This window comes from Pistacia vera, unplaced genomic scaffold, assembly GCF_008641045.1.
Source record: "Pistacia vera cultivar Batoury unplaced genomic scaffold, PisVer_v2 Contig139, whole genome shotgun sequence".
NCBI classification, from domain to species: domain Eukaryota; kingdom Viridiplantae; phylum Streptophyta; class Magnoliopsida; order Sapindales; family Anacardiaceae; genus Pistacia; species Pistacia vera.
This window is the reverse complement of record NW_022195455.1, coordinates 139,160-153,745: the sequence shown is the minus strand read 5'-3', so window position 1 is coordinate 153,745 and position 14,586 is coordinate 139,160. Positions and strand designations below refer to the sequence as shown.

General features: G+C 36.5%; 2 protein-coding genes across 2 annotated transcripts; both read right to left on the bottom strand.

The window, feature by feature from the left end:
• Positions 1-7,132: 7,132 nt before the first annotated feature.
• On the bottom strand, positions 7,133-8,610 carry LOC116122944 (transcription repressor OFP1). Its single transcript, XM_031408747.1, has one exon. It carries the CDS (start codon positions 8,483-8,485, stop codon positions 7,268-7,270), a length of 1,218 nt encoding a protein of 405 aa, XP_031264607.1. The 5' UTR covers positions 8,486-8,610; the 3' UTR covers positions 7,133-7,267.
• Positions 8,611-11,415: 2,805 nt separating this feature from the next.
• On the bottom strand, positions 11,416-13,651 carry LOC116122922 (U-box domain-containing protein 16). The gene has a single exon (XM_031408724.1). It carries the CDS (start codon positions 13,576-13,578, stop codon positions 11,536-11,538), a length of 2,043 nt encoding a protein of 680 aa, XP_031264584.1. The 5' UTR covers positions 13,579-13,651; the 3' UTR covers positions 11,416-11,535.
• Between the last annotated feature and the right edge of the window lie 935 nt (positions 13,652-14,586).

Genomic DNA, 14,586 nt, shown 5'->3' with positions numbered 1-14,586 from the left:
GTAATGCTGTTTGGTATGAACAATACTATACATCTATTATATTGCTGTATTTCCTTATAATTTACTATTATTCTCTTGTCTTTGAATGCCGCTACTGAAATATGGCAAAATTTTGTTTAGTGATGGGGAAGGCTATAAATGAATTGGGCTTCTAACCTTTCAAAATATACCTCATATCTGTTTTAAGTACACCCAATATAGTTTGCTTGATTGTGGCCTGTGGGTTTACTTTAATGAAGATAAGAGTTAGACCCATATTGAAAGTGAAACTGTTCTTTTGGGTTGACAATTGGAATTTGATTACACAAAGAATCTATTTATTTATGAATAAATAATTCTACCCATGAATGAAGCTATTATACATTTTATTTCATACCAATATGATGTATCATGATTTGATGGAAGAGCATAAATTAAAAATTAAACAAATTACCAGAAATGATGTAACAATGTCACAAATTGTTTGTCTAGAGAATTCATATGTATAATTGAATCTAAAGATTACCCACTTTAATATAATAATAATAATTTAAATGAAAAAGTTTCGGTTTATATGGTTGAAATAAATGCCCCGTTAGGTGGGTAGAAGCCTCTTTTCTTTTTTTTGTGATCAGGGATGTCCGAGCTAATTTACACACACTTCAATTAATCCTTCAGGCCATAAAATTAACGATCGAGTAAATCCTCCAATGGCCACTCTTATTAGCAACTAAAGAGAATCAAACTCAAAAGTTTTTAAATAATTTATCCAAAAGTCTTTATCGACTCATCCGACCATCCAAAAATGGTTGGGCATAAGCCCAATGTCTACTCCATAACAGCAAAAAATATCAATTATCTAGTTCATGATATAGTATAAAGATACTGGTTCATCCTCAGTTTCTTTGTTGATTAGTAAAATTAACAGTAAGAATTAAGGCAGCATTAATTCTTGATTACCTCCGTATTAAGTAATGGTTTTTTGATTCCATAAAAGTGAACCTTCCTTAGTCACCTTACTTGTCAATTTGATTTTCGCTTTAAGCGTTACAATCAAATAGATTTATAGTTGAGATGTCAAGCAAAGGAGGCCCCGCACGAATCTAATGACAAAACAACTCAAGATTTCTTAGATTTTAGCTCAAATCTGTAACACATGTGGAGTAGCTTGTACTAAGAAGATGAAAAAAGAGAAAACCCCACAAAAACAAAATTAAACCCAAAGCAAGAAGATTTTGATAATCACATTTCAGTTCAATATTGTTGATGCTGGATTTTAACATTAACTATTCGCACATGAGAAATGCTAAAGAGGATTAGAAGTCACACGTAACGAATCATACGTCCACTGATATTGTATTAATAAAAGTAAAGTTAGGTCGCGTTCAACTAGTTGAGTTACAGCTTAGAGAATATGAGAAAGAGAGAGAGAGAATAAGCTATTTTGGAGTAAAATTCGCTAATCTTACAAATGAAAGAGAATTCCTTTATTTATAGTGGGGTAAACCAAGGTAATGATTACTAAAGCTGCAAGTGGGTAGGTACCGTGCAAATTTTTCTCTGTGTCTCATTGCTCACTTGTCCGAGTGATTTTCTCGACTTATATAGGGATTAGACACCTGGCCGATCCCTAACCGCTGACTGGCATGGTACTCACCTGTTGTACTGACAGGAGTCATACTACTTACGCTAGGCACGATGTAGCCGCACCTGGACGACACAGAACCTCTCTGAACTCTGACCATCTTTTACTGACGAGACTTCACGTCAGTCCTACCTTTTCAAGCATAACAAATCTTATCTAGGGTTACCGACGATCTAAATGTTGTAATAGATTCTAAGTGTTACGTACTTAATTGCTTAATTAAGTAGCAGTAGGAGTAGGGTGGTCTTTTCATTCCATTTCCACCATTTTTAAACCTCATTTTATGTAAAATATTTTACTTTCACTTTTTCAGTGCTCCTCATCCATTACCTTTCTTTTCATCAGTGATATGTGTTTTCTGCATTTATTCTTGCTTGTCATCTTCCAAACTCTTTTAATAAATGTAGTCAACATTATTGATCCTTACATAGAGAAACTCACATAATGTCTCTCCTCCAATCAAGATAAAGATTAAATAATATTACCAACTAGAAGTCGTTGATCAGAATGATTAATGAATAACCCAGAAAATTATTCACCTAACAAACAAGACAGTTAACCATAACGTGAAGTAATAAAGGTGCTGTAGTATGATCACACCGACGAATTTCAAGAATCAAAGCTCTAGATCTCTCTTTCTGTATACATTTGAGAGGAGAGGAGAGGATGGTTTGGCTTGGTTAGGTTGGGTCAAGTTATGGACAAGAAATACATAAATTGGTCGTCTGACTTGTCTTTTGCATTGGCGTTTGGTGAAATGAAAGAAAACAGAAGAAGAATAGAGACAGAGACAGGAGCACATGAGAGTCAGCGAATGTAAATGAAAATGCAATTTAATTAATTAAATGGGTTATATATTGCACCCGTGTACACAATCCCAATTCGCTTTAGATTTCCCAAGATTTTTGTCTCCCCCCTCGTGCACGCACTTAACTTTTTCTTCTTCTGTCTTTTGCCATGACTTCCGCCAAATCTTATTGAATTTAATGATTTCATTCTACAAGTTTCGTTTATCAAAAACCTATATCTGGTATTGGAGGCATAGTTCAAGACTGAGTAAATGTTAAAACATCAGAAACAGATATAAACACGTTCAATCTGATAAATGCAACAATTTTTAGGGTTTGAATGGGGGATTACAATAAGGGGAAATAGAGTTAGACCTATGCTGATTGAATATTTTCAATTAAAGAAATGTAGAAAAGTAGGAAGTGAGACAAATCAATTAATTTGATGTGAAATCGAGACACACGTGATACATTGCTTCTAACCCTTTTTTTTTTTTTTTTTTTTTTTTTTTGTTTGTTGTTTTTGAGGAGTGTTCAAACAAACGTACGTATTCGTATCTCAACTACTTTTTGAAAACTCTAAAGTTAAATGATCAGTAAACTTTCGGTTATCATTTCTATTAGGAGTCAAGGTGAATCAAACTCAAAGCTCTTAAATAATATACTAAGAATCTTAGTTGACCACTGACTGACATCCAGTGATAGTTTACATTTCTCTTACCTTTCTATCACTCACGCCTTGGGGCCCTTGCCTCAAACCCTCTTTCAACTGTTGCATTGCTCGCTCTGATGACTAAAGATGAAAACGAGTCGAGCTACTCAAACTCGACTTGATGTTAGTTGAGTCGATTTCGAGTTCGAGTAGTTAATCGAGTTGAGTTCGATGATGACAGTAGACTCGATTCAATATATTTATGAGTATTTTCAAACTCGATTATTATTGATAGTTTTTTAAAAAATAAGAGTAATATGTAATTTCAAAATTATAAAATTTGTAAAACCACCCACGATGAGCTCGATATCGAGTTGAAACTTAAATAAAACTCAGTTATGCAAACTCGAACTCGAACTCGATTTCGATTATACCGTAAATTATATAGAGAAATAAGAACAGCAAAAACGTCAGAGTCTCGAAACAAAACCCAGAATCTCCGGATATCTGTTGCTCGTCTTGTCTTAATTTGATTTATTTTCTTAATATGGCATCTTCAAATGTCCCTATAAAATCTTTCTTTGACTCGCCGACACAAACCCAAACCCAAACCCACATCCAACCGTCTCTTTATATCCATTGATTTTTATAATAACACCACTAAGATCTCGCCACATGAGCGGTGGGTACAGTCTGACGTGTTACGCTTACGGCTGTTGCGTTAATTTTCTGTGGAATTCATTGAATCGAAGAGATTTTATAATTTATATATTAATTTTTAATTTAATGGAATTTTTATTCTTATAATTGAACAGTTTGGTCTTATTAGGCGACTGTTTGGACCCAGAACAACGTAATTTTAGGTACAGGATTTTAATGTCTCAAGTTCTTCCCTACCTAATCATAGGCTACAATATTTAAATTAAATGCTTTTTCCCTCCTGCAATTTTATAGGCTCCAGTCACATCACACAACATATATTTAACTGTTAATGGCACTCGTAAAATTAAGCTTTCTTTAGTTGACCCATAACCATCGCCAGGAGGTAGAGGGAGAGGGACAAGACAAGACAAGAAATCTCTTCCATTATTTTTCCGTTCACGGTTGTTGAGTAGAATCTGAATATTTTACCCATGGGAAAGTTCAGTTCACCAAATGTTGAAATTTCAAATTTAAATACACAGATGCTGTTTTTCTTTTGTCCAACATCAAACCGAACGTTGTATTATTAATAGATACCGCACCGGCTCCCTACTTAAATCGAAGATACTCATATTTGGAATCAATTCTGAGACTATACATCTATATCCAAAAAAAAAAAAAAAAATTCATACTTTCTTATAACTATAAGTGCGTTTAATATTAGTATAATACTAACATTACAAAGAGACATATAAAGAGATAAATCCAGTCCTTAAAATTTATGATTGTCTCTCTCTCTCTGTTTCTCTTTTTCTTTTTTTTTTAAGGGTTGAATTTGTCTCTTTGTATGCTTCTTTATATGTCTCTTTGTAAGACTAGTATTACTCTTAATATTAATTCGTCTTACATGGATAATGTAATGAAACCCTAATTGCTCAAAGTTTTCCTTTTTTTTTTTTTTTAATGACTGTGGTGTCTGGACAGCTTGTGCTCACCTCGACTAATCACTAGAGCCCATTAAATACCCTAAAAACTTAGGCTTCATTAGGTTCATATATTGGAAAAACTATTCTAGTTTTACCAATAAAGTTAACACAAAATTTGTGTTTGGTTCACCTATTTTCAAAATATAATTCTAAATTATTCAATTTCTTTTAAATCCCTAAATTTGTTAATTTAACTAAAAAAACCCCAATTTTTTTTTTAAAAAATTGACAAAAACACCCCAGTAACCTAAATTTACCAGATTCCAGCCACCACCACTGGAAGCTAGCCGGAATCTGATGTAATGGCGCACTACCGGTTGAATCCGGTAGTGCGTCGATCTAGCCTTTTCTGTCAGATCCACGATGGATCTGGTCGAAAAAAGCCAGATCTACGGCCAAAGATCTGGCCATCAACAGCCAGATCTTTGGCCGTAGACAGCCGTCAATGACGGCTAAGATATGGTCGTCGTTGACCATCAACGACGGTCGTATCTTTGGCCTTCGTTGATGACCAAATGCGGCCAGATCTGGCCGTCAATTGCCAATTTTCAGCCAAATCTACGGTGGATTTGGCCGAAAAAAGCCATATTGGTGCACGACCGGTAAGATCCTGCCGGTCATGCGTCGATACGGCAACTCTGACCACCCTTCGGCGGTGTTGGCCGGCTATTCGTATTTAATGAGTGGGTTAGGGGTGGTTTTATTAACTTTGAATATTTTATTATAGGGTGTTTAGTAAATAAATAAACATATGGAGTATTTTTGTTAATTTTTAAAATTTTACATCGTAATACCCACCCAATTTAACTTTTTTTTTAAATATTACTCTAAAAACTACTCAATAATGAACCAAACAGAGCCCTAATGTTTTAGGTTAAAATTTTTTTTTTTTTTTTTTTTTTTTTTTTTTTATGATCAGGGTGCATGGGTAGCTTGTGCGCACATCGACTAATGCTTGAGGATCCATTAAATAGCTTACAAACCCAATATTCTAGGATAAGTCATAAATATGATCGATAACTCTAAAATTCAAACTCAGAAAATTAATAAAGAGAGCAAGTTTTCTTGACCGCGAGTCCAACCCCTTAGAGTTTAATTGCTGCAAGTTGGAGGTTCATAATTGGAGTGTTAAAATAAAAAAAAAAAAATGACTAAGATTTGGTCTATGGTTTATATATGACTAGATTAATTATCAAAGTAATGGGTGTCTACATGGAAGAGTAAAGTTACAAAAGTCTAATAAAAAATACTCAGAAACCGCAAAGTTAGGGATGATTCAGAACAAATCCCGGGAAGACAAAATGATTTTTTTTGTCAATATATTATATTATATGGTTTAGTATGTCAAGCTTGAAGCTGCTGTTCTCGTTAAAAGACAAAACTTTATATCGGTGCTTTGTTAAAACTGTTACCGTCACAAGAAAGACACAATATTTAATATATATTGACAAAACCTTGTTTGTTTTCTAAGAAAATATAATGAATATTTTCTTGCTTTAATGAAAAATTCTGAACCGTGCATCACCTACTCCACTGTTCATTTATACTCGTGCTAAGATTAATTTGAAATTGTATCATGCTTTTGAAATTATCGAAGTAACTTTAACTTTTTGAGAGATCAAATTCAACTTTAGCCAAAGCTATGAAATCTTGAAAGAGCTTTTGTGGCTTGTGGGTTCACACTGTAAAAGAAAATTTTGAATTTACCTTTTGATATATTATAAACGAAGGGGGGAAGTGCTTTTTTACATTGAAGATTTTGAATTTTCAGCTTTATTTTGATGATGGACAAACTGCCTAGAGAGTGAAGAGGGCTTTCGATATGTGAAGAAAGATTAAAAAACTGAATCTTTGTCCTTGAAAGAGTGTTTTCTTTAGGAGGAAAAATCTGAAGTTGATGGAAGAAACTGTCAGACTTTGTACGTGGGGGTCCCCTTCATATATCTATTTGTATAGTTATGCGTATTATTCTGAAGTTGGTCTCAAAGCATGCAAGTACTGATCTTCAGAAAACTGATTTCTGTCTTTTCGGTCTCTTTTGAAAGAAGAAAAACATGGCGATGGAGAAAAGCAAATTAAACATGGACAAAACTCCACTTCAAAATGGCACGAAAACTATAAGAAATTCAATTTTGGTAGATTAATAGACCAAAAATTTGATGGCAATTTGATACAGAACATAGCCTATCCAACCAGAGAGAGAAGAAACTGAGACCTTGAAACTGCTCAACGACGTAGCTTCATCTAATTGGTTACACTGGTACAAAGTGGAGATTACGTACTGTGGGGTCAAATTGTTTTGTCTAAATGTTTCATTTGAAAGCAAAATGGCAATGGATCTTCACCTTTTCCAAAGTGAAGAAATGAAAAAAGAATTTCTGTTTGTTGTTTTTTGTTTTGGATTTTTCAGCAATAAAGAGAAGATGATCGATCTGAAACGTTGAAAACTACTAAAAATTTCTGCTAATTGAAGAAGCTACTGATGAAATTATGCTCAACTACATTCTTACTCTTAATGGAAATTAAAGAGAAAACAAAAAAGGTATATACATATCTGGAATTATGGATGCATTTATTACTGCTTAATCCGAACGTTAGTCAATTCAAACCAGATTTGCTTGAATACCTTGATAATGAGCTCATGATATTCATCAGAATTTAATGAAAGATAACAAGCCAACAAGTCCTCTAAATCCTTTGAAGCCCTGATGTTATTCTCCACAATCATCTCCACCATCGATTCTCTGAAGTCTCTTTGAGGATCAAATGATGACTTCACAACAGCACAACTATCAGACAAACTCCTCCGTGAATTACTCGAACTCGATGAAGTGCTCCTTCGCCCGTGAGCCTGAATCTTCCTACTTGCGATTCTCGGAGAATTAGTTCTCAAACGTACTCCAGGAGAATTAGCATAACATTTTCTAACTGGACTCGTCTTGTGTTCTTTAGTATTGATTCTCTCTTCTTTCACAACCTTAACAGACAGTGAACCGTGAGCATTTGATTGTTCATATTTAGCTGTACTTCTTCTATACTTGGTTGGCTCACTGGTGTCGTTGACCTTGGAGGGCTTGGTTATGATGGGACGGAGTTCAAGTTCAGATAAACTATCGAACCCATCGACATTTTTAGGCTCAAGAGATTTCTTATCCACATCAATAACGATATCTTTCGCATTATTATCAGAATCTACTTTGCAGCTACGAGCGTTTGACCAGGCCAACATGCTATCAAAAGAGTGATCGGAAGCAAGAACTTTATCACACCTGTAATCAGGTACACAATCCTGAAGAAGTTGTGGCTCCGGGGAGCTGCTATCAAGTGGTGAAGAAGAACAATCTTGCGGAGAATCAGACTTGTTCCAGATTGTGGCATGGCAGCTACAGCCAGCAGAAACGGATGAACTGACAATCTTGGGAACAGAACTGGAGGTTCTTCTCTTCAGTCTTCTCTGTTTGGTTGATTTTCTTGGTGGGTCAGGGAAATCGATGTCTGAGGATTTTGTTTTTGTGGGAGAATTGTAGAATTTATCACTAGGGATAATCTCCCTAGTGAAATAATAGGACTTTCTTGGATACTGATAATGGTGGTGGGGTTGTTTTGGTTTTGATAGTTGTGTTTGTGTTGTTGTTGTTGTTGTTGTTGTTGTAGATGAAGTTGGCTGTTTTTTCTTCAAGGATTGAGAATTTGTGTTGGTAGAGTACTGGTTTTTAGCTCTGCCCATATCCTTGAGCTTGTAAAACCAGGCATTGGGCATCATATCTGATAATCTGAACTTGTAATTGCCCATCACAAAACACCCTTCAGAGGAAAGAGAATACAGAATTCACTTTTTGATTTCTCTCAAATGTGTTAAAGACTAGAAATGATGATATGTAGAATATAAAGAACCCTTTATCACTCACCCTTTCTTACAATTGGACTCTAGTATGGAAGACATAAACAGAGAGAAAGAGAGAGAGAGAATTGGGGTAGGGGTCCACAATGGAAGAAAAAGTTTGCATAAAGGAAAAGAAAAATGGGCCAGGTGGGTAAATGACTTTCCTGGTTATGACACTTAAATCACCTAACGAAACAGAAGTTTGCTCTCAAATCATCATTACCTTTTGTTTATTTCTAAAACAAAAATTAGATTCCCATTAAACCTTTCTTTATCTGGACTCTGGAGGATACAGTCTCTACAATTTTCATACTACCGTTAATCACTGCCGTCCGTGATTTCGTGACGTGGCTCACATGCTTAGCTTGGCCCCTGAGAAAAAGCCCCCACATCCCAAAGGAGCCCCCACATCCCAAAGGGTCCCCCATTCAAACTGCATTAGCCTGGACTGGTGTATCTTACAATTTTTCTGCTTCAGAAACAATGGCATTTCGTTGCTGTAAAGTGATTAAAATGAGGGAATTCTATATTTTGGTGCTTTGAATCTTTGCTTTGGGCCTGTTTTTGGATGAATTGCAAACACTTTGGTTATTTCATTCATGCTTTTAAGAAATAGTCGGTTGTTAAGAAGAAAAGGAAAAAGAACATAAGGACAGAAAACTAAAGGAGATATCTTTCTTAGCTTTTGGGATATTTGCAATTTGCAAAGCTCGTCGGGACTCAGCATTATATGAATCCAACATAAAAAATTTGGAATGGCCTAGAAGTTCTACTCCTGGCCATACTTTTTGCTAATGGAGATAAGTCAACAGGGTTTCATGTCGTTTCAAAACACAGTATTAGCCTTGAAAATAAGCAGGATATCAAACAGAAGGCATGCAAACTTTTGAAAAAAAAGATGATGGGCAGGCACAAAATGATGAACAGATCCCTAAAAAAAAATTAATTAGAGTCAGTATTTCAGTAACTTTGATGCATGTGTGATACCAGATAGTTGGCCTTTCGTTATCTGAATTCTGAACATCATCAATTAGGTAATGCAAAGTGAAAAAGAATCCTGCAAAAGCCAAGAACATAATTTCGATATTGATGTTTATCTTGGACCCTGGTGGCCAGAAATTTCTTGAATCCATCAATTGCATATTTATGTGGTATATTTAAACATTACGACAGACATTCATCTTCTGGGCATGGATGTATTATCATGTATATAGTTAATGAGAATGTACACACAAATAGTTTAACATCGCATAGATTGGATGCCATCAATTGACCATAAAAGGCCAAATCCTTCTTGGGTTTGCTAAAACAAAAACACCCTTTATTTATTTTCCCTTCTTCAACAAACTCCCATCCCATACTGTCTTTACAACAAGACAAAATTGAGCTGTTCATGTTCTTCTTAATTGCTTGCTGTTGTGTTAGACACATGAGCCTGGAGGCGTGGTTCGTTCATAACCTAAAACTCAGATGGTCCAGTCTGGTAGTCAGTCTCATGGTTGATGGTCCCCTACTTGAATCATCCAATGATCAGAACTGGGACTGCCATACTTTACGTGTTCAAACTGCAATCAACAAATTAAAAGGGGGGACCAAATTGACCCCTTTCTCATGTTACATGATGTAGTCATTTATTAGACACTTTGTTTTTATGTTGAAGCTGGACAAAGAATTAAAAAACGGCAGGCCATGCTGAGGGACGGCTAGCCGAAGCCAATGCATTCTCCCCCAGGCGTAGAACATTTGTGAAGAAAATAGGCGTAATGAATAGTGAAGAAAAATTGAGCCCATCAAGGTTTTATAATGTAGCCCAACATGAAACAAGCCCCAAATATATAATACATATAATTTTCTAATTAATTGTTCTACATCGGAATCTCTCTTTGATTGATTGTTACAACAGGTTGAAATACAATAATGAAATGGGATTGAGGAAGTTTTATCAAACTTCATCATAAATCTAAGCATTGAATGACATAAAAATTTTGTCAAACAATTCTATATACACGCTCAATTGCAGAGAATGAAAACAGATCAGCCAACGACGTCGTTGGTTCGTTTGCTGGGACCAGAAGGTGGCACAGGTCCTTTTGGGAGGAGATTGAGCAACAAGGGCCTGTAATTGTAAATCACTTTCTCTGGAATTGGAGAGAGAGACTCAGAATTCTTTGTAGGCTCCTCTAACTTGCCCGGAAAATTAACATCTGGGGACTTAAATCCTGATAGAACTTCAACTTTTGGTCCCATGGCGAGAACATCTTTTTGAAGAAAACCATGTAAGACTCTGGCTTGGGAAGCTTGGGACATGACAATGACACATATGACCATTAAAATGGTGAAGTCACGTCTATTTAGTTCCGCCATTGGAGTGTAGAAACAAGCCCTTACTTTGGAATAAAAAAGAATGATGTGGGGGCTGAGTGATGAAGAATGAAAGTGAGATGATTTGTAGACTTTGACAAAGCTACCTTTATTTATAAAGATGGGGAAAGTCAGCCTTTTGAAGTTTCTGGGTTGGAGCCATATTGCCATGTTTTACTTTGAAAGAATCCGTGTTTTTGACATTTTAAAATGGTTTCTATACAAACTGTATTTAGTTGACGACTATCTAACACGTTTACGTGTCGGTCAGTCGGTGCATGGAGTTCGTCATGTGAACGTGATCCACTCAAAAGACAAAATCTGAAAGAAGAAGAATTGCAGAAATAGAATGCTCTAAACTCCAGAAACGTTTCGAAATAACTGAACAAAACAGAGCTCTAAACACAAGATGTAATAAAATATAAACAGAGTTCAATCCGAACGAAGAATCTGTATGAGCAAATAAAAGAATGGTATTGTAAGCTTTGACAAACGAACCAACTAAATTGATCTTACAAATCAAAGAACAAATTTATCAACTTATTCCAACCATTTTTACAATTATAGAAATGAAGTGTAATTAAGAAGCCACTACGCTGTTAACTAGGCAGTAGTATTGTTGAAGAAGTAACTGTTGTGGTACTGGCTACAGTATATGCATCCAACCCAGCAGCCCATCTCCTGAGTACTCTCAAGAGCGCACCCGCCTTTCTTCGAGCTCTCGAAGTTCCAGTTTCCATCAATTCCCAAATAATTCTCTCAATTCCAGGCATTCCTGCAAGCTCCGCCACCATTTCTGATCCTCCCTTTCTACAGATTGTCACAAGTGTAGCTGCTGCACTCTCTCTTGTTGTATCAGATCCTTCCCTTAACAAAACCCCCAATTTTTTAATCAAATTATAAGCTTCAGCAATCGCCGCCAACCCACCTCTCTTCACCACCGCTTCCAGTATCGTTACCGACTCTTCCGGCAACACGTTAACCACTTCACTTATCATCTCCACAATTCCGCCTTCAAGTAACCTCACAACCGTTTCTCTGTCTCCCGCCAAATTCAATATTGCCACCAAGGCATCCCTCTTTGAACTCGTGGGTCCGTTCTTAGCCAAGTCCATTAATCCCATTATGACACGTGTCTTCCTCCCAAGTCTCTTCCTGTGCGCGTGTACACCTGATAAACTGAATATCGTAGCAGCCGCATTTCCTTTCGCTTCCCATGTGGCGCCTGATCTCATAACCTCGATTACTCCGTTTAATGTGCCGTCAGTTTCCATGATTCTCGTTTTGTTTGCTTCAAGAATGGATAAGTTAAGGATCGTTGTAACGGCATTGACTTGCAGGTTCGGTAGATTCGTGCCTACATCCGAACCTAAGTACCTTACAAGTAAAGGAATGGCCCCAGCTTCAGCAACGCAGGCGCGGCTGTCAGAGTCTGTTTTGGCAAGCACACGGAGCTCGTAAACGACATCGTTTGCTGCCTGCATTGACTGAGAAGTTGACAATTTATTAATCAAGAAGGATGCCGTCATCTTGGTAGCTTCTAAAGCCGCCTTGTTAGTTACAACTCCGTTAACTTTCTCGTTACTTGTAGCGTATTCAAAAGGAATTCTCTGCTCGCGACACCACATAGCTATCAAATTCTTTAAAGCAACGTTCGGTATCAAATTCGTGTGGACCAGGGTCTGACCTGTCTTTGGACACGTGTTGTGTCCTGATTCAATCCAGACATTAATCGACTGGCGATCATACGTCTGTCCGGTGGCCACAGCAACCGGGTCTTTCATCAGATCAAGACTAATCGGACAACGAAAATCCGCCGGCACATTAGCCTCCGCCGCCGATTTTCTTCTCCGACGGCGAATTGCGTCCGATTTTTGCGTTGATTCGCCGAAAAGAACGCATTTCGAGTAGCGAACGAGTCCGATGAATGCAACAACAAGATATTTTGATTTTTGATCGATTTGATTCTGAATTTCGGCTTCAAGACTCTCAATTTCTTCTCTGCAGGTCAACGCGTCACGTAAACCTAAGCTTTGGAAAATTACATTGAGTTTTGAATGATCGGGAACGATCTCTTTCCTGATTTGATCAAGCATCGTTAAGACCTCTAGCCGTAGATTGCCATCTCTTGGATCTACAGAACCATCTCTGCTATGAGAAGAACATTGTTTTCTAATCAAAACGACGACGTCTTCAACATCTTGGCTCAAGTCTAGCTCTTTTAAATGCAAAATATCTAACAAGGTTGACAAATCCATGGTAACCTCGTGAAAACTATTAGCCACCGTTTCGATTTGCACGAGCACCCATATCTTGCTACCATTCAAACAATCTTCAATCAACGTCTTCATTCTTTGCAAAACTATGTACATCTCTTCAAAGCAAAGAACAGTTGAAGGCGAAAATGGAGAAACTTGATTACCCAGAAGCTCTTCGAACAAGACGGCCAACAGCTTTGCCTTGCGTATTATCAAAACAGAGTTCCGTCTTAGAAGGAACTGGAGAGGTTTGAGAGATGAGATTTCTTGAGATAAAAAATAAAGAGATTCAACGAGTTTACGGTCCGGCAATTTTGGAGAAATGAATGCTCCAGCCGACGGCCGTCGTTTTCTTGGCGGGAAAATCCTCGGAGAAACAGCCATGATTAATATGACGAAAGGTAAAAAAACCAGAGAAATTTAACAAGAAACAAAAGTTTGGTTGAAGGAGAAGATGAAGAAGATATATATATATATATATATATTTTTTAAAAGAATCGTTGGTTTTTGACTGTTGTGGGTTGTTTTTGTTTTCCAAAAACAGAAAATATATTGGGGGGGCATTTAGATAGGCAGAAATGGTAGGCGGTTCGCAAAGTAAGAAAAGTTCAAGTTTTGTTTTGATTTTAGGAAAGTGTCAACCGTTGGATGATGAATATAAGGTTTGATTAAGCAATTAGCAACAGCAGCCGGCAGCTGGTGCAAGGAAATTAAGTTTAAGTTAATTAATAATTTATAAAAATAAATTAAAAAAAACGTTAAAAAGATGAACTGGTATGCACTTATCATAAAGATTACAAAGGGCTTGTTGATTTTGTTTTAAGTATTTATATATTAACATAAACCAAACCAGTAGGTGATGGTTGTTGAGACTTGAGTTAGAAGAAGGGACTTGTTCCGGTCGTCATCTCATCATCACCCACATGCCATTTTAATATTCATGCATTATTTGTGCTTTCTTTTTCTGTGCATATCCAGTCCAGCCAGAGTGTTTAAACAAACTTTCTTTTTTCTTTTTTTATATTTATATTTAACCAACTCCAATTATTGGACCTGGAATTCCTCAATATTGCTTGCTGATGCTTTGCTCACCATGCCATGCCAATAGTACTATCAAAATTCGTTAAAATTTTAAGCCCTCAACTGATCATTCGGAGCCTCAAAGTTAAGGGTCGGATAAACACTCATCTCAACTAATCGTCGAAGCCCTGAAGTTAATGATCGGATAAACCCTGTAATGACAATTCCTATTAACAACTAAGGGAAATTGAACTCAATAATTCTTGAATAATACCCGGTCATCTCATTATTGGAGTTAATTACATTTACCCCCACTAGATAAGTTCCACGTTTGTAGTTTAAAGCATTGGAATATTCTTCGGAAGGAAACAA